The following is a 24,595-nucleotide window of genomic DNA, read 5'->3' as shown; positions in this document are numbered from 1 at the left end:
CACCCTTTTTTCTTTAGTCTTTTTGTTCATGTTTGGCTTGTGTGATTGTACTCAGATAGAAGAGCCACATTTCCCTTCAGATCAAATTACACTCAGTTTCCTCAAACAGAGAGACCACTTTGGGATTTCTGCCTGTGATATCTTTCTTTTACTCTCAGTATATTCACAAAATTTCTATAAATAATTCAAATGCTAATTGTGGGTACAGAACATAAGTCAAGAAAAACTAGATTCACACAATAGTATCAATATGTAACTTGTAGGACTATAACTTGTAAGCATCTTTAATTGCAAGATCACATAATATTTTTTTCTGATTTATTTTATTTTTTTCTTTATCTAATTTCCTGGTGGATTGAAAACCAGAAATGCAGGTTTTCAGTCTTGAAGTAAAGACTGATGAAGTGTTTACTTCAGCTGTAGAAAAACATTTAAGTGACCTTTGTCACTTGCTTTGATAGCTGAAAACAGCATTAGGCTTTTCTTCTTTACTTGAGTTATTCTAGAGGGTTTAAAGGCATACTCTTAGACCATGTAGGTTAAACTTGTTGACTGCAGAAGGGTAGTGGTGACAGTTGAGGAACTTGGATTCCATTTCAAGTCCTGTGCATGAACAGATACAGTATTTACAGTTCATTCCTCCCACACATAACCTTATTTGTCCCATTGCCTCCAGTCTGCCCCATTCTTGTCCTTATTCTATTGCCTTATTGTCCTGTTCATTTGCCTTGCTTCATGTGCTTTTCTTACGCATTTTATCCCAATCCTAATTTCCTTGCAGAGTTAGCCTCTACCCCTCCTCCTCTCCCTGGTTCTGATCCAAGCTTTCATTTCTCTCTACTTTGACTTCATGCCAACCTTCCTGCCCTTCTGTCCACTTGCTCACAGTCCCAATCTCCCTTGTTCAATCTCAGTGTTTTTTCCCTCACTAAGTCACTTTCCTCTTTCACTTTTCTTATTAGTCTGTCTCTCCCCGCATCCTGGATCCTTGCCACGTTTCTCTTCTTCCCTTTCTCTTCATTTGTTTCATGCTGTTATTTCCGAAGTCCAGCATTTTATCTACTCTCTCTTCTATTCCCCACCCCACTATCTACCCTGCTGCTGGTTTTATTCCCACAACCTAGTTTTTCTAATCTGTTCCACTTTGCTGACCACGGGTGGTAATGGTCCCCTTTTCTCTGCACTCAAATAGAAAAAATATCTTCCTAATCTATATTGTATTAAGAAGGGAGATCTGTAATGAGTTTCAGATATAATTTTCTGTGTTTGGAGCAGTACTGTGAATCAGATTTGCAATCACAGAGGAAATGCTATTTAGCCTCGGAACACTATTGTTCTTCTTTAGGGCTTCACATAAGAAATTTTGGCTTTAAGGAAGATACAGTCTTCGAAGGCATACTATTATGTAATGGAGAAAAAATATATCATCTTAAAAACTCAATTCACAGGAACCCTAATGGCTTAATAATTACCTTACTCCCTAATGTTGGGAATTTGTTTCACTCCCCAGTAGCTTAAGGTCCCTAACCTACACTTTTCTTTTTTATGTCCTTGATGCTTACTGAAGTGCCTATTATCACCCCATTTAATTAGTTAAATAGTCTCCAGTATTGTTCTAAGGAGTTTTATTGCTCCATGACTTATCTGATCTTATTTATTTGATCTACAGAATATATGGCTAGCATGAAGCTACAGCACCTCTATCACAGAAGCTTAGTAATTATGATAATAACAGTAGTAATAAAAATTGAACTACTTCCCTGCTTTCTGTTTTTTTAATTGCAAATCTTTTAAATATCCAAGTGTATATTTAAATAGAGCAGCTGATACTGGTTAGACTAACATATAGGCTTACGGTGGACTGTTCTAGCAAAAGTGGGCTCCTTGATTTATCCATTATAATAAAAAAAACTTTCCAGTAAGTATCTGGTAGCTGATTTTTCCAAACGTTTGAAACTTGGTGAAGTTTTGATGATTTTACAAACAAAAGGAATATTCTTAGCCTATGGAATTCATCTTCTACCTAATGCAAAGTCTTCAAATCATACAAACACTGGAGCTCACAAGGACAAGTAAAATATTTTTCCATACCCTGCTACCAGAAGTGCTTCATTTTTAGTTGCTTTATTTTTTTGTGTAACAAAAAAAAAAAAAAAAAAAAAAAAAAAAAACAACCTGAAAAATCATAAGCTTTTACTGGCAGCAGTCCTAGCAAACTGCCTAACAAAAATCACACAATGAGGTAAATGTGCACTTTTCAACCTAGTGAAATAAATTTTAGTCATATGAGCAATAGAAAACTGGTTCTTATGAGTGGAGTTATGGGTCATCTGACTCAGTGGTGAAGACTGCAGATTATGATGGTGTAACCAGCAATATTTCTTGCGTTCTGACTAGAAGTTTTGCTGTATTTAGTGAATAAATTCCTTAGATATTAAAATAATACTTGGAGATTTCACTGTTTCATGCAATAGTGTGAGATTGATGGTCAAAAATAATACTGATTTTGATCTAAGATTGTTGATCCACTAGTTTCTTAGTGTAGGTCTTTTTCTCACTGTGGATGAGAGCATTCTGGGGACCATACCCAACCAAATGGAGTGGGAACCTGAGAAGTGACAGCAGTTAGAAGAAAATTGCAGGAAGAAGGTGGTGAGGGCTTAGTCAAAGAGAACTGAGGAATTGGTGTCAAGAAATGCCTGAGGAATAAAAAATTGGGAAGGAGGATAGTAACCAAAAGGTTGGTGGTGAACCAGGTCACTTATGGATGGTGGGATATGTCCAGTGGTGAGTGGAGGAGTGGAGAGAACTGTTTGTGTCAACAGGGAAGAAAAGTGATAGACTGAAAGAATTTATTGTTGGAGGTACATGCAAATTGGATGATGCATATTCATTGCTGTGCAAAACAGCACATGAGGACATTTGCATAAAACCTTTTCTGCCTTTACAACTTAAGTAGATATCTCTCTGATGGTAAAGAAAAGGGAATAAATGATCTGCATTAGTGGCACTGGGACTTGGATAATAAGAGTTCAAAACTCAGCCAGAGCCAGCAGCTTATCCTTTGCAGGTGCTGGCACACATCTAGCATTCTGTATATAGCTTCAAAGGAAAATATCTGACCAGATGAGAGGAAGACACTTTCTAGGAGCACTAGTTCTGCTCTCCAGCTAATTCATTAACAGTAAAAATAACATAGCTTGAGAGCAATTTGGAGCTACTTTCGCAGCCTCAAGTGCACAGGGAGATTCCATTATCACTCCTTCATGTCCCATATTTCCTACCCTGTCACTGCAGTTACTTGTCTGTGAGGACAGGCTTCGCAGTCTGTCAGCTAGCCAACACTGGTGCTCCTAAGCCTTTTGTTTATGAAACTGAGCATTGGGCTTTCTTATAGCTAACATTTAATGTATGGTAGAACTTAGACCCTTTTTTGGCACAGGGCAATTGTATTTGAAGGCTTTATAATGTTCCTGTTTTAGTAAATTGATTTATGCTGCCTTTTGTCACAGTGTCACAGAATGGGTCAGATTGGAAGGGAACACAGTGAGTCATCTGGTCCATCCTTCCTGCTCAAGCAGGGTCATCCTGGAGCACATTGCACAGAACTGTGTCTGGACAGTTCTTGAATAACTCCAGTGAGGGAGACTCCACAACCTCTCTGGGTAATCTGTTCCAGTGCTCAGTCACTCACACAGTAAAGAAGTTGTTTCTCATATTCAGGTGGAACTTCCTGTGCATTGGTTTCCACCTGTTGCCTCTTGTCCAATTGCTTGACACCACCAAGAAGAGCCTGGCTCCATCTTCTTGACCCTCCCTTAAGATACTTATAGACATTGATGTGGTCCTCTCTCAGTAGTCTCTTCTTGAGACTGAACAGACCTCGTAAGGGAGATGCTCCAGTCCCCTAATTATCCCCAATGCCCTTCAGTAGACCTGCTCCAGGAGCTCCCCATCTCTTGTGTACTGATGAGCCCAGAACTGGATGAAGCGGCAGATGCCTCCTCAGCAAGTTTGCTGATGACATGAAGCTGTGAGGAGTGGCCAATACCCCAGAGGGCTGTGCAGACCTTCAGAGGGACCTTGTCAGGTTGGAGAGATGTGCAGAAAAAAAACAGTCTGAAATTCAGCAAAGGCAAATGCAGAGTCCTGCGCCTGGGGAAGAAGAACCCCAGGCACCAGTACAGGCTTGAGCCTGACCTGCTGGAAATCAGCTCTGCAGAGAAAGACCTGGAGGTCCTGGTGGACAACAAGCTGTCCATGAGGCAGCAGTGTGCACTTGTAGCCAGGAAGGCCAGTGGTATCCTGGGCTGCATTAGGAAGAGCATTGCCAGCGGTTTGGGGGAGGTGATCCTGCCCCACTACTCAGCCCTGGTGAGGCCACATCTGGAGTGCTGTGTTCAGTTTCCCTTTATAGCATTTTATTTTCAGTATTGCACTCCATGTTTCATTGGGTTTAAAGAGCTGTTCAACACCTCTCTGGGTAACCTGTGCCAGTGCTTGGTCACCATCACAGTGAAAAATGTTACGTGATGTTCAGATGGAGCCTTCAGTTTGTGCCTGTTATCTCTTGTCCTGTCACTGGGCATCACTGAAAAGAGCTTATCTCTGTCATCTTTGCACCCTCCCTTCAGGTATTTACCCACATGGAGGAGATCCCCCTGAACCTTCTTTTCTCCAGGTTGAAGAATTCCAGTTCTCCCACTTCTAACTCTCATGTGAGGTGCTCCAGTCTCTTAATCATCTTAGTGGCCTCTTTCTGGACTCTTTCTGTGTCTCTTTTGTATTGAAAAGTCCAGAAATGGACATAGCACTCCAGGTGTGACCTCACCTCCCTTAACCTATGGGCAACACTCCTCCTAATGCAGTTCAGGATACCATTTACCTTCTGTTCCTTTGCACTTTGCTTTGTTGAGCTTTATGAGGTTCTTGTCAGCCCATTTCTCGAGCTTGTTGAGGTCCTTCAGCATGGCAGCATAAGCCCCTAGTGTATCAGTTATACGCCTCACATTTTTGTGCAATCTGTGAACTTTGCTTCATCATCCACATCATTCATTTTCTTAAATATGAATTGTCAAAGACTACACTGGAAAAATAGGAATATATATATAAACTAGTTTTATTCATATGATCTACAATATTTCATCAGATATTAATTTATTTCTTAATATAATCACATCTATGTTATTTGTAACTCTGCAATTCAAATACCTTTGGATAGTGGTAATTTGCTGTAATTATTCTCCAAATATTTCTAGTGTTAGGCACAATTCTAAAGATATGGGAATTGGATTTTAAAATACTCCTTCTAAAACATTAGTGAACGAGGTTAACTCTAACACAGACAGTTGTGTATCCAAAAGCAGGTTATTGAAATTCTCAGTGACCTGAATACCTTAGTCTTGGTGACATGCCTCAAGGAATCCCAGCAGGAGATATTTCATTGGCAGCAGGAAGCATTGGTATTGGAACACGGGATTTCTTGTGGTATAAATCCAAAACTTTGGTAACACAAAAAGCTGTGTATTGTTACTAAACTGAAAGTGCATTTAAAACCTGCCTCCTTTGATACAACCACTACCACTTTTCAGAGATTATGCAATAGCTCCATAACTAAGCATGTTCCATTTTTTCATAATGCAAAAAGACAGAGATATATGTGTTGAGACTTCTCAGTTGAAAGCAGGGCTAATTGGATTTGGAAATAAACCTGTTATGGTTTCCTCACGTCTTCAAATTTGCTGAATTTTGTGCTGTTACTGCCAGAAAGGAAAGCCAGCATTAGAAAGCTGAGGAGAGGAAGATCTTTTTATTTTTATAGAAATTTGCAACAATATTTTCCTGTTTTTCTATGACTAAAACCTTGAGATTTTCTGTACATTTAATGGATTCCTCATTATCATGGTCTTTTTTCATAAGTTGCCTCCTGTGTAGTGAATCCATATTGAAAAATTTTTTTTTATTTCAATGATTTCTTTCCCATTTAGCCTTTATTTATTTGTTTGTTTATTTATTTATTTATTTATTGCTTGGTTTTGTGCCAAATTACTATCCTTTCCCTTGGCTGCCTTGCAGTTCAGGTCTCATTTATATGTAGGTCTGTTCTTCTGCTCTGAAAAATCCTTTATTTCCTGCGGAGCTTATTTTCCCCTTTGCTCATCCTGGCCTCCCCTGTTGGTTACATTTATATTCTGCATTCTATTTGCTTTAGCATATATCCAAACGTGCATAGTTCTGTCATTTAGTTGAGTTCTATATTCACATTCTAAAAGTAGTTTTTACTCCTTATGCAGCTTTTTGTTCATTTCTGACCAACCAATTTTTCAGGGTCGACATTACTACAACCTTTGATGGGGAAATATCTCTAGAGACTTTGGTGCAGCAATAGAAGAGCTCACTAAAAACAGTTCCTTGCAGAACTCTTACAAGAACTGAGAAATATCTTTTAGACTTTTTAATTACGTGATACTTTATCCCACTCAATGGTGCAATAATTATGACCATTATTAATAGATTAAATAGTTTTGGTAAACAGAAGATAAATGTGCCAATTTTTACTCCTGACAGAGGACAGATTTACTTCCATGATGATGGCTGTGAGTCACGCACCCCTTTGGCAGTGATGGCACACAGTTGTTGAGTTACGCATAAGGAAATATTTGTGATCTAAGTCATAACAGGTGGTGATGGAGGGTTAGATTTTTTCCTTTGTGAATTTTTTTACCCATGTAAGGGTGGAGGGAGACTTTGGGGGTGGAGTTACTCTAAGGATACACTGAAATTGAACGAGAACTGTATTTTATTCTGTCTGTTATGATTTATAGAAATATGTTTCATAGCTGCAGAAGGTGGGGGTTTGGAGGTACTGCCTATGGTTTATCATATGATTTCAGCTAGTGCAGAAAGGAAGGAGTAAACTGAATGACAGGCACACTGCACCTGTCCTACTGCTGCCATTTCAAACACCTCTGGTTTTGCCCATTTTAGACCAATCTTGTGAAGCTGCTTTTGATGCGCCAGGCAAATCCCAATCTTCTTAACTGCAATAATGAAAAGCCTTCAGGTAGGTGAAAATCGTGTACATTATGTATGTATTAGTTACTGTGACGCTGTTTTCTTTCCTTCCTGCTGTCTCGGTTATTCTTTATTTGGTGTGTAGAATTAAATACACATACACGTGTTTGTATATGTTTTTACATATATTGCTGAGAACTGCTAGTCATGATAATGCAGGATACCATATCAAATGACAGCATGTTCTTCCACTTGTTACATTCCCTGTTTATTTTTAACAATGTTTGTTGATGGAGAGTTCTTTAGTGCCTCTGTGGTAGCTGCATTTACACATTCTTGGTGACTTCTCTGAGTCCCTTTCAACTGATCATAGTCCATAGCCTCATGAACTGGAATTTCTATAGCTGTTGTCTGAAAACAAATTCAACAATCAGTTTTAAAGTGTAGCACCCCCTGTTTACCATAGAAGGCACCTTCTTAGACCAGATAGCAACAGGGAGCTGAAGCAATGGCTCTAAAGATAATAGAATTATAGACTGTATTAGGTTGGAAGGGACTTCTGGTCAACTGGTCTAACACAAAGAGCAAAGCAGAGCTAACATCAATAGTGTTAGCTAGGAGAGCTGAAGAGAAGAAATACATGGTTGTTTAATCTTCTATGTCTAGGATAAAATAAAGATAGAACCCAGTAATGTAGAAAACAGAATCTTTCTGTCAGATTATGAGGTGTAACTTTCTTGTCTTGAGAGACCGTGGAGAAAAAACTGCAGGCCAATTTAGTATATGATAAAAAGAGCAGGTCCTTTAATCAGGCCCTCAGGCCCAGGGGAATACACATGACACGTGTGCACCCAGGTAGTGGTTCTAAAATTTTATAATAAGGTCCATCCAATCCCAGAACTATCCACCCCCCCCGATTCTGCATGGAATTTTCTACAATTCTACCTTGAAAAGAAGACTAAACACGCTAAAGGAATTTAGAGGGTTTGATATGAAATGGGGTAATAGGGTTGGGTATGTGTAAACTACTGTGCTAAAGGGTGACATATTATACAGCTACATTAAAATCTACATTTACTACACAACTACTTCTGAAATCTACAAAAAGCTAAAAAATCCAAAAGGCTCTGAGACATCAGTAAAATAAAGCAAAATATGTTATGCTTCAAGTACTGTACCACCTACAAATACGTTCACAGGTAATGTCCTGACGCTTAACCGCAGAAACCTTGTTTGTGGTTAGTTACATGCCAGTTTGTATTTGTATTAAAGGGTATGGACCAAACTCAGATTGTCTAACAATACAGTTAGCTAACTGCAATTAGTATGTATTTAATACAGTTGATTTCAGTACTTCTGTATGTACAAGACATGTAAGTCTAGTTTGTAGAAATGTAAAACATTTTAAAAGGATTTAAGTGCATGTTTTCATTGAAATACTGTGTTGAAAAGGGTTGTGTTGTTTTTCCCGAAATCCTATGAATTATTGAATAGTTTGGTTCGCTACACAGCGAGGTTTTGAGGTTTTGCAGATGACAGCTTAATTCTTTACTTTGCCTTTATTTTCCCAGTAATTTCAAGTATTATTTTATGATCAGTATCTGAGCTATTCTTTTCATGTTATCTAGCCAGATGCCTAATCTTAGTCTGATCTAGAGACTTGAATTCAAAGGAGGTTTTCTTCACCATTTTCTTTTTCTGATATCTTGGTGTTCCAATGTCTCAGATGTTGCAGCTTCTGATTTTATTGAAGAAATTCTTATGAAGGCTGAAACTGTTTGGGAGGAAAAAATGAAAGACCCTTTAGCTGTTTCTACTTTATCTCAAGAAGAGCCATATGAAGAGATCATGCATGATTTACCCACAGTTTCCAATAAACTGTAAGTGCTTCTATTGTTACAGAGCAATTCACTGGAGCCAGATTATCATTTGAATAGTATCTGTCAATCTATGAATCCTGTGAATGTCCTTGAAGATATTCAAAACACATCTGGACATGGTCCTGGGCATGTCTCTGCTTGAGCAGGATGATTGGACCAGGTGCTCTCTAGGAGGTCCCTGCCAATCCCAACCATCCTATGATTCCATGACTCTTGTGATATGATGAGTCGAGTAACTCTTTCATTTTGGAAATCTGCTGAATTATCTTTTGCATTTGTATCTCTCCTAGCTTTTTGTCGACCTTAGTTCTATAAATATAAACTATTAATAATAAAATACATTATTATAATTGCCAGTAAAAATTGTCTAGGGTTGCCTTAGCAGAATTATTAGATTTGAACATCCTTTTATTAAAGGAGATGGGAATACTGTAGTAAAACTACCATTGCTTATGAGAGAAGCAGGGACAAGTCATGAAAATAAAATAATATATATGATTACAGATGAAATTATACTGGTCCAACCAGTTACAAATTTGTATTTAGATTTGTGCTGCTTAAAATTCAAGTGGAATCAAGCAGAATTTAGCAGTGTGGACTTAGAATGTGGTATTTGTCTTAAGTTGTAGATTTTGATATTTTTTGTATTTCCTTGTTGAATCTTAAGAAAATATTGTCATAGATATGTGAAAAGAGATGTACTATATGTATGAAGCACTAATGGCTCTTTTGTGGTAGTACAAGACATATTGATATTTCAAATTCTTATTTCCAGATAATGTGATCCATGGGAATTCTAAAAAGTACAAATAATGCAATTGAAGTATGTTGGCTGCATAAACTTGCAAAACACTGATATTAATTTTTATGTAGTAATCACCAAAGATTGTGTGAGGAAAAAAAATAAATAAAACCTCTTATAGAGAGACAGGGAAGATATATATATGCTTCCATTTCATTATAGTTATAATTTATGTTCAACAGAATGTATTTGGATCCATTAAAATCTGGAAGAGGTTAGCAACTGTCATGAAATGATCAATCTGTTAAATTCAGAATTCCATGGGACATATTTATATTTAGTAAAAATTGCATATGGATAATAAACATGGTGTGTTGTTTCTGCTTCATCATTTGTAGCCACTAATGTATGTAGCTGGGAGTATTATACTAATGTCTATGGAATTACTATTTTCTCATGCTCGTTAATTCCTTATGAAATAAGCAGCCGTCTAGTCTAACCCACCGTTTCAATAACTTAAATCATACTCTTGAAATTTATGTGGTCTTCTATTATCTTATAAATGAAAAAAATTAATTTTGAGGCATGAAACTAAGCCTTTAGATTCTCAAACATAAAGAAAACCTTTATTTTTAATTATTGAAATGTCGTAATAGCAGAAGTAGATGGTAGGTCGCTCTTGTAGCTCTGTAAGGTGGCCTAGCAAAATTTATTTATAAAGGTTCTGGAGACTTTAAGAACATTTTCATTGTTCTTGTATCTAGATGATGCATTTCCATGTGTTTCATGTTCTAGAAGCTTGTACTGTGGTGCACATATTGTACTGGATTCCGTTCTTTAATGCTAAAACTCATTAATCACTGGAAGACTTGACTTGCATAATGTCTCTGATGTTCTTGTGTACCAAAGCAATTTCTTTAATGCTGAGGAGGAGTGCACAATAATAATCCAGATGTACCATTGCTTTATTCTTTATTGTATCCATTCTTCATTAATTCTCTTGATATAAGGAAGTACGTTTAATGTGAGGTGGTAAGTTTTACAAGAGGTCCTATTAATCCTGTGTTGTGTCCATATTGCTTTGTGCCCATCTCTAAGAAGAAAACAGTACTCAAAAGCAGACTCAAAAATTACAAGCAATTGTAAATAGCGTATACTCTGTCAGCAAATCTAATTTTGCTGGTTCAAGATTAAATTACAGCATTTATTTCTGGAAGAACACTATGAAGAGATGAATTGAAAGTCAGTATCTTAACTCAGGTAGAGGATATAAAATTTAACAGTCAGTATATTTGCATAATGCTAAATTACCAAGCAAACCTGGTTTCCTTTAGCCAAGCATTGAGTTAATACAATTGAAATCATGTTATCATGAAGCACTAATAGTATTAGAATATTTCTTCTAGTTCTTTTACTGAGCTACTGAGTACTTTCGTCTCTCTGATTTAGGATGGGTGGATTAGGAAGTTAACTGGTGGGTTGGCTGTAGCTGGCACTCACTGAGCTGCCTTGCTCACTCTAAAACTCTGCTCCCTACCAGTAACAGAAGTTCCTTCCAACAAACACAATAAGATCAAAGGGCCTGTGAAAATATCATTGCAATCTGCCTTGATATAGTTCTCTGTCAAGTTAGAAGCTGCCCTAATGCTTCCAGTACTGATGATAAAACTTCCAATTATTTGATTGTCTGCTCTCAGTTTTTTGTATGATTTCTTTCTTTTTTTTAAATAAAGGACATGCTAGAGGATGGCAGCTTATAGAAAACCATCTCAGTTTGTCTAAAAAACCCCCAATAAAAATACACAAAACTTCAAATTAATTCCATATATGACGGCTTCTTTGCCTAAAAATTAAAATTTCTATTCCTCCATATAACATTCAATATTTTTTCCAGTCAGATAGGCCAGCAGCAAGTCCTAGAATGTTCAAATAAGATTACCCTAGATAACACTTCTTCCTGTCTACTATGCAACATTATTTTGGCTTAAGTCTTCCTTTGTGGTTAATTAACTATCAATTATCCATTAATTTTTATAAAAGAAGACCATTTATGCTAATCTACTTGCCTACATTTAAATAAAATCTTCCCTTGCTCTGTCCTACAGTTCAAGGCATTGCTTGATTTAAGCTTGTGACTAATAAAAATACATATGAATGTTAATAGAAATATTTTTCTAAAAAGCCACTCTTTTCAGTTTATTTTTCATAATGTCTACTTGAACCTGAGTCGTAAGGAACTCTTGGAATAATTTTATTATGTTTTTTCTTTCACAGAATCTTTCACATTTTTGTTGTAATATGGATAACATGTCAGCATTTCCATCACTTAAAGTCCTAATAATATCTCATAAATGCATATAATTAATAGACTATTCTCATGTCCATCAAGACATGAAACACGCCTCTTAAGTTATTTATTATGTTATTATTGTCCTCTTAAGTTCAAAATGCATCTATGGAAACAGTAGGCACCTTTTTTCCCCCCACACTTTGCTGTGATTTACAACCTGCTTCTCTTTTGTGACACCTAGAAGGTTTATTTGGTTTCGAAGAGTTTACAGTTGAATTTTAATGAATGTTGTATAGTTAACACAAAAGTGATAAGATTAAATGGGTAAGGTTCAGCTTCACAGCAAACAAATCCTGGATCTTCTCAATTTAAAAGAAACATCACACCAGAACAGTGTCACAGTTATTTAATTTCTTCTACAATCTAATCACTGATATGTCTTATTCTAATTGCCAGGTTCAAAAGAATAGTTGGATAATGGCTTTTTTGTTCTGCAGTTCAAATCAAGAGAAAGGGATTTGGATCTTTTGCCCATGTGACATTTGATAAACAAATGTATGACAAAATTATCTTAGGTCAATCAAAGCACTAAATAAAAATTTTTATTTTCACTAATGTTCCTCTAGGTATTTTAAATTTAAATGTCAGAAGCAAAATATTTTGAGAAGGAAAATCAAGTATTTCATTATAAAATGCTTATACTAATTCCTTCAGTGTTTTCAGACTGACAGTTTCATCAAAAGAAAAGTTTTGTTTGTCTATATTTTTTTCAAAGGGAAACTGCTTTGCTTTTTTTCCCAATGAATTTTGCTTAGAAGGTGCTTTTTTCTTTGTTCCTAAAATTTATATGTGTGTTTCAGTTCTCTTTCCAACACTAGTTCTTTTCATGAATTGCTATCACGGTTATCTATGGGTCCTCCGTAATTTCATTTAACTGTGTGAGTAATCTTGGCTTTTTTATAATCAGTGATTAAACTCAAGTAACTTAGAGTAAATATGAGATTTATTTTAGCTAGGTTTGGGCTTTATTCCATAGTGGAATGCTTTATGCCCCCATTCCCATATTGAATCCACATTTCCTTTCAAAGAAGTTATATACATTCTGGCAAAGAGCTGTTGTACACTCCATGAGATTGTCTCCTTTGCACTGTCAGAATCCAGACAGTTATTTTTTAAGATGTTTCTGTTCTCAACTCCTGGGGCTGATTCCTTGCTAATTCCTCTGGATGTACAACACTGCCAAAATCATCCAAGATTTTGGTATTGTTGTTTTTCAGAACTGTCATATTGTGTGAACTGTCAGTAGGGAAAACAACTCTATGTGTGTAAGAATAGATTTAACTTTAGTGTGGATGAAGAATATTGCATATTGTTGCGGTCAGGAGTGTGGTGTTTGCTTGGGGTTTTTTTAGGTTTGTTTCTTTTTTTTTTTTTACCTTAGCACAAATTCAGAGCAGCTTCTGGTCATAAAATATATCTTGGATATTGCCTAATTAAAAGTAAGCTAAAAAGTGATGGAATTTAATTTTATTAAATATTAAATAAAATAATTTTATTATTACAATGGCAATATCTATATTACATTATGTTAAAACATACTATTTTTTAAAATAGTATTGTGTAGGTTAACACTGTGCTTTTTAAATTTTGTTCAAAATTGGCTATTGATTTGCCAGCCTAGTGCTGTCAAAAGCAGACTTATGCATATTCTCTTTGGCTTGTTTAATTCTGCTTCAGAAAAAAATTGCATAAAGGTGAATTTTAAATCAAGGTGTTTTGCTCTGTGTCTTTGGGAACAGACCAACCTATGTGAACACTTTATTTCTCACCAATTCCTTTTTGTACTTGGACCAGCAACTTGTGTCTCATCCCTGAGTTGTATCTCAATTCAGTGCTTGTGCCACCCACATTTGTTTGTCTGACATCTTCAGTAGGAGTCTAATTGTTTTATTGATTCTCTTTGTAGCAATCCCCTGGCTTTACCAATTGCCAAGCAAGACAGTTTGCTGGAGAAAGACACCATGTTTAAAGATGCAGCTAAAGCCTTATATAAGCAGCAATCTCAAGACAGTGCCTCTGAAAATGTCACCGTGAACACCACAACCAAACTTGAACAGGTAATGGCATGCAGTTTCCAAACTTAAACAGGTAATGGCATGCAGTTTCTTGATTTTTTTTTTAGTGCTTAGGTATGGAAATTGTAAACTTATGGAAGCTGAAGACCACAGTTTTTTTTTCCCTGACCACACAACAATTTCTTTTGCACTGTGGAGCCTTGTCACCTTGATCACTCCCTGCAATCAATCTGGCCCTGCAGAGTTCCCTCTGCAAGTTGAACAGCTGCTTCCTGCCAGCTACTGGTGGCAGGTCAGGGTCTGTGGCAGTCAGAGGGCTCAGAGCTCCTCAAACTCTATTCATGGTTCACAACAGGGGAGGGACAACTGTTAGCACTACCCAGAGTGTGCTCATGTCTCCAAAGTTGGTTGACAAAAGAAAGAAACACAACCTGGGAGACTGTAAAAACAAAAATGTCTAAGGAATATCAAGTTGCAAAGTAAGTGACTGTAATTTAAATCTAGGAATTGTCAGATTTACAGCTGCAGTGTTAACTCTGTTTCTCATGATAATGCATTAGGTTACAGTCACTGATTATTTGGATACCCTTTGCAATTTTCTCCCCAGCCAGGATGGCATTCTCATTCTGTGTATAGGATGAATGCAAAAGGAGGCAGTTATCTGTTGCTTATAAATCTAGCATGTCCTGAGTTTGAGTTCATTACTTGGAGTTTGGCAGTTTTTTTGAGGGGTGGGTGTGGTGTGGGATTTTTTTGTTGTTGTTGGGTTTTTGTTGTTTATTTATTTGTTTGCTTGCTTGTTTGGTTGGTTTTTGGTTGGTGGAGTTTTGTTGGGTTCTGTTTGTTTTTGCTGTTCTTTGTTTTGGTTTGTTTGTGGTTTTGGTTGGTTGGTTGGTTTGTTTTGTTGGGGATTGAGTTTGGTTTGTTTGTTTTTGTTTGGTTTTTGTGGGGTTTGCGCTACATTTTGTGCTATTTTCTGTTACATGCATTTGGGAAACACATTCCAGAAGTATTCAGCCATTTAAGAAAACATTACTTTAGAATTGAGGAGGTGGTGGTGGTGATGGTGGAAGGGAATATTTCCATTTAAAATAGTTTAGTGTGAATTTGAAGCATAACAAAGGAACAAGATACTGATTTCATGTAAGCCACCTTCAGTTCAAAAAACTGCATAACTGCCTTGGCAGAAGAATGCACATTCCACTGCTTTTATTTGTGTGTGTTTCAGAGGAATAGCTTGGTCATATGAGATCAATCAGTGGGTTCATATGTAAATGATATGAGTCAATCTCTGAAAGTCCTCAGCTTTGGGATCCTGTAGAGCACTCACTTCCCTATTCAGTCAGAAGATACCAGAAGTGTTTTGCACTTGGTTTACATCTTGTTTTCATGTCTTAAAACTTCTGGTGTTGCTGACTGATGCAATGTGATGAAAACAGTCAATCCAAGGGAGAAGCACTGCTGGTTAGAAAAGTGAATGCTTGCAACCCTTTTAGAAGGAACCTTCCTGTAATTGTAGTAAAAGAGAGGGAAGTGTTTAGCTTAGGATCTTGCCGAGACCATCACTTGCTTCTAGATGTTCAACAGTAGTGTGAACAAAAGCATAGATACTTCTTTCTGCTTGATTCTCTTTTGATGCAAACCTAGTTAAAATTATTTGAGTTTTCAGTATCTCTAAGTTAAACTTTTGCTTCATAGTTTGTGCACTAAAACATAGACAGAAACTGACTGATAATTTTGTTCTCCACTATGACCTAGAGCCTCTTCGGGGTCCCAGGGCAGGTTTTCAAAAGTACTCCTTCTGCTGTTTCACCGTACTTCAGTAGAACTTCCCACAGTGGTTACAAATCAAAGACAACACAGCAGACTTAAAGGTGAATCTCTTTTAGCTCCATTAGTTGAGAAATTTCTGCAGGAAACAGTCTGTGAAGTTCTACTCTAAATAAGTTAGAAGGAATGTTTTTTTTTTTTAGAAGCAGTAAAAATCAGTAGTTACTGAATTAAGAGTGATGCTCCCTTGGAAAAGAATAAGCAGGAAGATTCTATCTGAGAAATCATCACTAACAGGGCGTAGGTTAGACATGGGGCTGTTTCAGGGAGTTTTTAAACGAGTGGTTGCATTAAAAAAATTAATAGATTAACGGAACTTTTCAGTTGGCAAGGGCTTAATGAGCTTTAGCTCTTACGAAGAAAAGAGAATAAATCAGTTTAATCACTTCGGGAAATAGTTAAATTTTACTAACCTAAAGAATACCTAGATTTTGTCAAATGAAAATATGAGATTTTTTTCTTTCTTGAAGTGACTTAATCATGATTCTGGAAATACAGGGATTGTATTCTATACTAATAGCCATGCACTATAAACTGTATGTGTGTATATATATATATATCTCCATATTTTTGTACATAATATTTAGATTTTAGTTTTTTTTTTTTAATTTCACAACTTGGGAAGTAAAGTTCTTATTTAGTGCTGGTAGCAAAGGAAAACTTTGAACAATCCCTTCCTTCTGTTCCTGCCTTTTGGATACACATTCTAATGAGTTTCACTGTCTTATTCTTAGCAATTGCATTCCAAAGTATGCTAAATGTAATCATGTTCTGTTTAATTTTTCAATAGAGTATGTGGAGTCATTACTTGGCTTTTTTGTTCATATATTATTGAAATATATCAGCATGATATTGTGTATTCTTTGTGTCAGAAATATCATACCTTCTTAGGCAATATGGCATGCAGATTAGGCCTTTATTGGAGGATCAGAGAGAAAAATTTCATCCTAGTACATTTGAAACGTGCGTTCTTAAATTAAAAATCTCATAATTTTTTTGGCTTTGAGAGAACTAACAATTCAAATTTATATGTAGCTTCGTGTTCTTTTAATTGCAAAAATGATGAAAAAGAGACAAGAAAATATTTCTCATGAAGTAAGATTTTAATTACATGAAGCATCGGAGGTAGGGATCAAATAACTATGTTGACAAAGGATTTTTTGGATCTTTTGTATTAGCTTTTGCTTTGTCCTTGGTAAAAGGTGCTCTTTGATCATCTGTAATCTCAAAATCTGTGCTCCAAACAAGGAAAGCAGTATGAGTAATTTCCAGAATTTTATTGTAGCTGACAATTTCTCTCCCTCTAAGCTGGGAAAGATATTTTTTTGATAACAGATTGAAATTACTGGCCTCAAATTGAATTATGTGCTTCATGCTACAAACAAATATAGGTTAAATATTTTCTTTCTCTTAATTGGGTCTTTTCTTTTAAAAACAAAAAATTTTCTTTGTCTTGTAGTGCTTGACATATTGTTGGCCATACGAACTGTGTGATAGAGTATCCCCTGATACCCTTTTCGTCGTTCCAATATCACTTACGATAGGGGGACAGCTGTGCATATCATAATATTACACATAAGAGTTGGAATGCATACATATTTCGGTGACACAAGTACGTAAAGAATGTAAATAATTAAAAATTTTTATATGAGCAGATTGTGAATCTTGTTAAGTGTATATAATTTAAATGAGTAAATAGTAATCTTCATTACTAGCATTACAAAAATCTCAAAAACTTTTAGAGGCAGAATCTGGTAGAAAATGCTGAAACACCAAATCCTAAACTTTGTAGAAAAAAAAGTTGATGAGAAATTATTTTGATTTCGTTACTCAGAGTTTAACTGAGCCCTTCACGTTTCTAACCATCTATCTACAGAATGAGCATCTTTGGCCATACTTAGACTATGAAATGAAAAACAAGCTCAAGTCTATTTGCTGGCCTAGGGCTATGTGGGATGGGTTGGCACACATCCATAAGACAAAACTCTTTTTTCTTCCTTCAGAGGTGGGGCCGTGCCCAAATGGCCTGTAGGAAATGACCATTGGTATGTGACCTGAATGATATCCAGGTTTCATGTGCATGAGGACTAGCCAGTATGAACCATGAATGAATAAGGAGGTGTGCTAAAAAGTTCTGAAAATATAGAAAATCCCAGGGCAAACCCTTCTTTTATTTTAAAATATAAAGCAGAGGTTTAATATTCATTGAGATAGATTAAGACAAGCTCATTCTTTGGCACAGATGTTCTGAGTTTTGGTAGCACACAAGGGAGTGCAGTGAAGACTGATGCCTGTTTTGTTCCTGCAAGCCAGGTGAGCACACTATTAAGGAAAGGAGGCCACAGACTTCTGTCTTTCATCTGCTCTCCCTCTACAAGACACTTAAAAATGTTCTTGGAATTCTTTTGTTCAGTTTTTCTCTTCCAATGTACATCATCAAAGACAAATATCAAAATGTAATTTATTTTTTTTTTTGGCCAAGCGGAATTCTTGTTTTCTAGCCAGCTGTAGATCCATCTGCCATGATTAAAAACAAAAAGAGCAAGAAACTCCATCTTCTGTGTGACAGAGAAATCTAAATATTCATTCACTTTAATGGATGAGGAATAAACCTCTTAAATATGTAAACATACACCTGTGTTTGTATAGGCATAGGTAGTGAACCCAGAGTATCATGTTTTCTGAACTAGACCTTGAACCTATGGAAATAATTGAAGTTCAGTAGTTTTGGATCAGATCCCCAGTATTAAACACAGGTATCCATAGTCGTTGGTGTCTTCTCCTTGTCTGAAGCACACTCCATATTCCCTTTAATATCACCCAGTCTGCTTGCTGCTTCTGTCAATGACCTCTTCACACTGCCAGAGACTGAAGATGCTGAATTATTTACCAAAAAATGGCAGTGTCTGCTTTTTTCCTGGGCCTTCATTTTAAGCAAAGCAATAGAAGAAAAAAAATTCATCTTCTTTACCCATTCTCAAAATAGACACTGAGTTATAGTAAACTCTGAACAAACAACTCACTTCTACCCTTGTTCACAGGAGAATTTTCTGTTTCTAGGTATTTTACTGACGTGCAAATGTGGTTTTCTTTGGGCTGTCATAAAAAATGAATCAAACTACATATTAAGTGTAGATCATAATTTATCAGCACACTGCTTAGTATATCAATGTTTATTTTGTCTTTAATCAACTTTCCATTATCACTGATATTTTGTCTACTTTCTCTGATTCTGACTTTGTCTTTTTTTCATTGCCATTTACTTTTTTACTTTCCCTTGCAGAGTTTATATTATTCATCCTAAATCTCAAAAATGTTAAAATAATTTCACTCACCAGTTTTGGCTAAGTGGCCTCTTCTGGTTATCTTCTGGTGTCCTTGACAACATCATCCTCATTTCTTACTAACTTACTTCTAATCTGCAGGAAAAATTGCAATAGAATTTCAAATCTCATATGTTGAAGTGTAGTGTGAGAATTTTGTTAAATAGTGGGCAATAAATAGTTTACAAGTGCACTAACTAATAGTCTTGATTTCTGCCATAAACATTTAATGAAGAGAGCGGGAGAATGGCATTTGAGCTGGGAATCTTTATGGGTTTAAGGATTGCAAATGGCGCTCTGGTAGCGGTCTGTGTTCTTAAGAGCCCGTCAGACTTGTGCAGTTATACACTTTAACATTGATAATAATTTTTATATTCTTCTCTTGATTAAGATTGGTGATGTGAAATTGTTTGGGAGTGACAACTTTCTGATTTCCTAATGCATTTTTCTTCCATAATTATAGCGATTTAGGTTTATACTGCAGATTAGAACATTATGGTATAGAATGATTAGAGTTACTTTATTTCTCTAATTTTTGTTTTCTAGATCAAACTAATGCCTCCAGCTCCAAATGATGACCTGGCTTCTCTGAGTGAGCTAACAGACAGCAGCCTGCTTTATGAGATTCAGAAGCGCTTCAATAATAATCAGATATATGTGAGTTGCTGTTCACCTGTCAACAGTAAGCTTTCAAAAAAGAGCAAAGAGAGAAAAAATAGGCTTACTATCATAGCTACTGGACAGTGACCTGCCCTGAACTCATGACTAGTTTTAAATGGATCAGAGCCATGTGTGTGTGTAAGCCCTTCAGCTTCTGAAGTTTATGTAGGAAAAGGAGAAATAAAAAATGGAATATCACTTCAGATAGGTTTGGATATAATTTATGTGTGTTTATTTCACAGAGGAAGTATATTGGTAAACACTGATGAACACATTTGTGATGAATGAATGTTTTAAGGTCACTCAGATCATAGTGTGGCCTGAGGGAGCAGTGCACTACAATGTGTAATCTTCCTTTTCAAGCTACCAAAAGACCCTTGAAGCTTCCTGCTTCATGTTTTGTGAAGCTTAATAGAGTTTCATTCTTCAGGAAAACCCAACAGAGAAGTCAGAGTGAGTGAGAGAGAGGAAATATATTACTGCATCTTAGAAGAAAAACAGTACTTTTACTATGAAAGGCAATATTTTCTGCCTCCTCAAATCAAGCAACTCCATTTTGAAAAAGCATGACTGGAACCGTAAAGATCATCTAGTTCCAACCCTCCTACCATGGCCAGGGACACCTTCCACTAGGCCAGGTTGAGTTCAGAGCCCCATCCAACCTGGCCTTGAACACCTCCAGGGATCTGGCATCCACAATTCCTCTGGGCAACCTGTTCCAGTGCCTCACCACCCTCCCAGTAAAGAATTTTTTTCCTAGTATCTAACCTAAATCTCCTACCTTTCAATTTAAAGCCATTACCCCTCATTCAGGAATGCTGCTATCCCTGATAAAGAGTTCCTTCCTATCTTTCCTGTAGGCACCCTTTAGGGCCAGCCCTCTGATCATCTCTGTGGCCCTTTCTGGACCCACTCTAAGAGGTCCATGCCATTCTTGTGCTGGGGGCTCCAGAGCTGGATGCAGCACTCCAGGTGGGCTCTCACAAGTGCAGAGCAGAGTGCTCATGTCCAGACTTCCATCCACCAATACTCCCAACTATGAAACAGAAACATCTTGCAAGCTTTGCCATCATTAGATGGTTTACTCCTTTAAATATAGTCAGGATAGTTTTTCTAGATGCATGTTCATATGTTCATATACAGATACACTTGCATAAACACTTATAATGTGTATCAATTGCTCTCTTTTATCCCACAAGCAACATATTTTAATGTATCAGTTCTGGATAACCAATTTCTAAATTATGTCATCTATCCCATAAAAAATCACTTGAGGAACTTGTTTATGTGGTAGGCATGTCACATTTTTGTAGTTTAGCAAATGGTAAACTACAAATTAACTTTCAAATAATCTACTAATAATATATGCAGTGCAATTTTTCTATGCATAATTTTTTCTTATGAAGAACTCAGTTTTGTTGCAAAAAGAGTAATTAATTCTGCATGAATTGTAAATTTAGATCTCAAGTTCAAATTATGAAGTTATAAGCTCTAAATTCATGAACTATGTTTAGCATGTTGTTAGCTAGATTTAAGAGACTTTGCCAAGAGTTCTTTTCAGAAGAAAACCATTAGCCTCCTTAAACTTTCAATTTAAATTTTAAAAAAGCAATTATATCTTCTTTTTTCAGACCTACATTGGTGATATACTGTTGCTTGTTAACCCATTTAAAGAACTTCCTATTTATTCTACCATGGTAAGCATTCTCTTTTTAAAGGATTGTGGATATTTTTTCAGTATTCATATAGTTCATTTTGCAGGCCAAACTCCTAAAATTAATTTACATATATGCATTTTTTTTGTTGGGAGCATCTTAGTTTTAATATTTTAGCAAAAATTTTTAAATTACTTCTAAACCCCAGTATTTTTGCTAGGTCTTATTTGTAAAACAGCCATCTTAATAATGCTTTGAATGAGCAGGAGCACTTTAGATTGTTTAAAAACTCTTCACGGTGACCTTGGTGGTTTCTGCCAAAGTCAGACTTGGAAAAATAGATGCATACTTCATACAGGGATTGTTTTAGTTTGCAGCCCCCTTGCCCAAAACATGATTATGGAGATAACAACCTTGAATGGTGCACAGATACTCAAAATGTTTGTGCTCTACTTCAGGTCTCTCAGTTTGGGCACTGTACAGCAATGAGTGCAATTGCTAGATGATAATATTATTGCACTTTTATATAGAAATACGCTGTACTACTACACTACACATTATAGTAGCATTAGTCTTGTGCTATGGTCATGCTGCTTTGTTACATTTCTGTAGAATTTATTTGTACCTGATTGGGACAAATATATTCTTGAAGTTTGTGTTAGAAAAATATATAAACTTGCAACATTTTGCAGTGAGCGTAAGTGTGTGATTTTTCTTTCTGCTTTGTGACATTCTGCATGGATTTAATCTTCTGTAGTCTAGTAACTCAAAAGGCCTGAATGAGAACATATCATGGAGAATTCACTCAGCTACAGCATTGTAGATGCCCCCCAGATTGAATAGTTTAATATCTAAATAAATAAGACAGGTGTGGGACAGAAAGGGGGAAGAACATCAGGATATCCTCAGGGGGGAAAAAAAGTGGTTTCTATAGCAGATAATTGGTTCTACTCAGGCTTTAAGGATAGTACATGTTGCCAGCTATGTGTATCAGAAGTTATTCTATATTGCAGACAGAGTATTTGTGGGCAACTGCTCTGTCATGTAATAAATAAATTAGTTTATAACTTATGCCTTTGATTTCAATTCTAACTTTTCATGAGCTGTTCATATTTCATTTTGTGAGATTTTCGAGTCAAGACACAGAAGAACTATAAATGTAAAGTATAAAAAAGTAACTTACTAGGTTTTGTTTTACTTTATGCACAAACTAGTAGTGTTAAGCCCTCCAGTTATGTTTAATTTTGTATCTTTATTAGACCTTATTCGCTTATAGCTCTATTTTCTTTAATTAAAATCTTCATAGATGCTTAACAGTATCACTTACATATATAGAGAGATTCTGTTCATAATGCTTAGAGAGCTTTACAAAAGACCCAAGATTAAGGGGATGAAACATAATTAGTTTGAAATGTATTGATCATGTTAATTTTGTACAATTTTTCAGGTCACCCAGCTTTATTTAAGTAACTCTGGAAAATTGTGTTCCTCACTTCCCCCACATATATTTTCCTGTGCTGAAAGAGCTTACCACATGCTATTCCAGGAGCAGCGTCCCCAGTGCTTTATCCTCAGGTGAAAATTTATCTTTTTATTAATTAATTTGTACCTCCTGCCTTTCAGCTGTTTCCCTTGGGCCTCAGCAGTTGAAATTTCCATTTATTTTTTTCTCCAACTGATTTTTTTTCTGTGTACTGATCTCTGTATCATACATCAGAGCAAAATAGAAATGAAAAAGGTTTAATTACATCTCAAGTTCATAAATTCTCTTGGGGAATTGCCATTCCATATAGCTGCATCTAATTAGAAGCAAGACTTAATGGCAAAAAATTCAGTACTGCCATGTGTGTTTGCTAATATTACATGAATCAGGATTAGAAATAGAATATATTAACAAAAAAAAAGATAAGTCCTTGACTAAATTATAAACCTCTGAGTTGGGGCACCTGTATTGGAGCTTGCACTCTGCTTCGCTTATTTATGTGGTCATGAATTTGTTATTTAGCTCTCCAGGCTCAAAATGGACTTTTAACCTTTAACCTTCATTCACAGTGTTGTTTCAAAGATAAATAATTTGAAGATTGTGAATAAATTTATTAGTAATGGGAAACAGAGTTTCATCCAAACATGCTGGTTTTATAATGGTGAAACTTTGCATTCACTTGGAACTTTTTGATCCCTAAGTCTGTTAATCCTCTCTGAAAGCAGTGAGGCTGGTGAAATTGATGTACTCAGTCAAAGAAATTTGTTGCTCAGTCTTGTTACTTTGGATATTGCTGTTGACTGAAATACTGGCAAGCGTTTACAGAACTTCATGGCAGACAGAAAAACTTCACTGAAAACAGGTCGATTTTGATTTGACCAGGAATAAAGGCTGATCCATTTGATAAACCTAATTGCTCTTAAACTACCTTTAATTATAAGAAAAATTAATACTATGAAATGGAGATTATTTGATACTTAAAAGCAGCTAATAGTGTTGGTTTAGTCCATTTGGCAAAATCTAAATAATTAATGTCTGGAAAGTGAAGGTGGTATAGGAAATTTCCATTAGTTTTCTGACAACAACAGCAACAATAATAATCACCATCATTATCTGAAAAAATATCTATGATGTAACTTAAGTTACTCATCCACCCCATTGCTGTCACCTGCTCATGTGTGTATGTATGAATTGCTATGTGTGGTCAAAATGTATTTCTGCTTTCTTGCCATTTCAGTTGCAAAAAGACATTAGTTATCAGCAAGAGAAGCTTCTTTCACTACCGTGAGGAATGATTCATTGGTTACATATGCTAATAGACAGCATGGAGCAGGGCTTACTCTCTGGCTCTGGTGGCATGTGGTATAGCATCCAGTCAGTTTCCCCTTAGTTTTCATTGGAAGAGGAGGGATTTGTGGGGAAGTTTTCAAGATCTCAGTTTCATTTTCTGTCAGAACCAAATAACTGCAACTCTGCAGTTCCAAAATGCTCCAAGCTTTTGTGTTTTACTTTGTTTCCTCCAACCTTTCATATCGAAGAATACTTTTCATTCCTGAGAAGTTCTGTTCGTATTTGGCCTGGGTCTGTGATTTTAAAATACCTCCAGTTATAAAGCTTAGTTGTGGATACACTTCTGGGCATGC

At 36.2% G+C, this 24,595-nt stretch overlaps 1 protein-coding gene across 4 annotated transcripts in view; it reads left to right on the top strand.

The window, feature by feature from the left end:
* MYO16 (myosin XVI) overlaps nucleotides 1–24,595 on the top strand; it is a 361,587-nt gene that overhangs the window by 172,594 nt on the left and 164,398 nt on the right. For all 4 annotated transcript variants that reach the window (XM_017828978.1, XM_017828980.1, XM_017828979.1 and 1 more), the window contains exons 8-13: nucleotides 6,988–7,063; nucleotides 8,741–8,894; nucleotides 13,893–14,043; nucleotides 19,701–19,811; nucleotides 21,446–21,511; nucleotides 22,917–23,044. In XM_017828978.1, coding sequence (XP_017684467.1) covers nucleotides 6,988–7,063; nucleotides 8,741–8,894; nucleotides 13,893–14,043; nucleotides 19,701–19,811; nucleotides 21,446–21,511; nucleotides 22,917–23,044 — 686 coding nt within the window. The remainder of the gene's footprint in view (nucleotides 1–6,987; nucleotides 7,064–8,740; nucleotides 8,895–13,892; nucleotides 14,044–19,700; nucleotides 19,812–21,445; nucleotides 21,512–22,916; nucleotides 23,045–24,595) is intronic.

This window comes from Lepidothrix coronata, unplaced genomic scaffold (assembly GCF_001604755.1).
Source record: "Lepidothrix coronata isolate B3197 unplaced genomic scaffold, Lepidothrix_coronata-1.0 Scaffold155, whole genome shotgun sequence".
NCBI lineage: Eukaryota > Metazoa > Chordata > Aves > Passeriformes > Pipridae > Lepidothrix > Lepidothrix coronata.
Note: the sequence above shows the minus strand (reverse complement) of the source record. Positions and strands in the feature narration are given on the sequence as shown.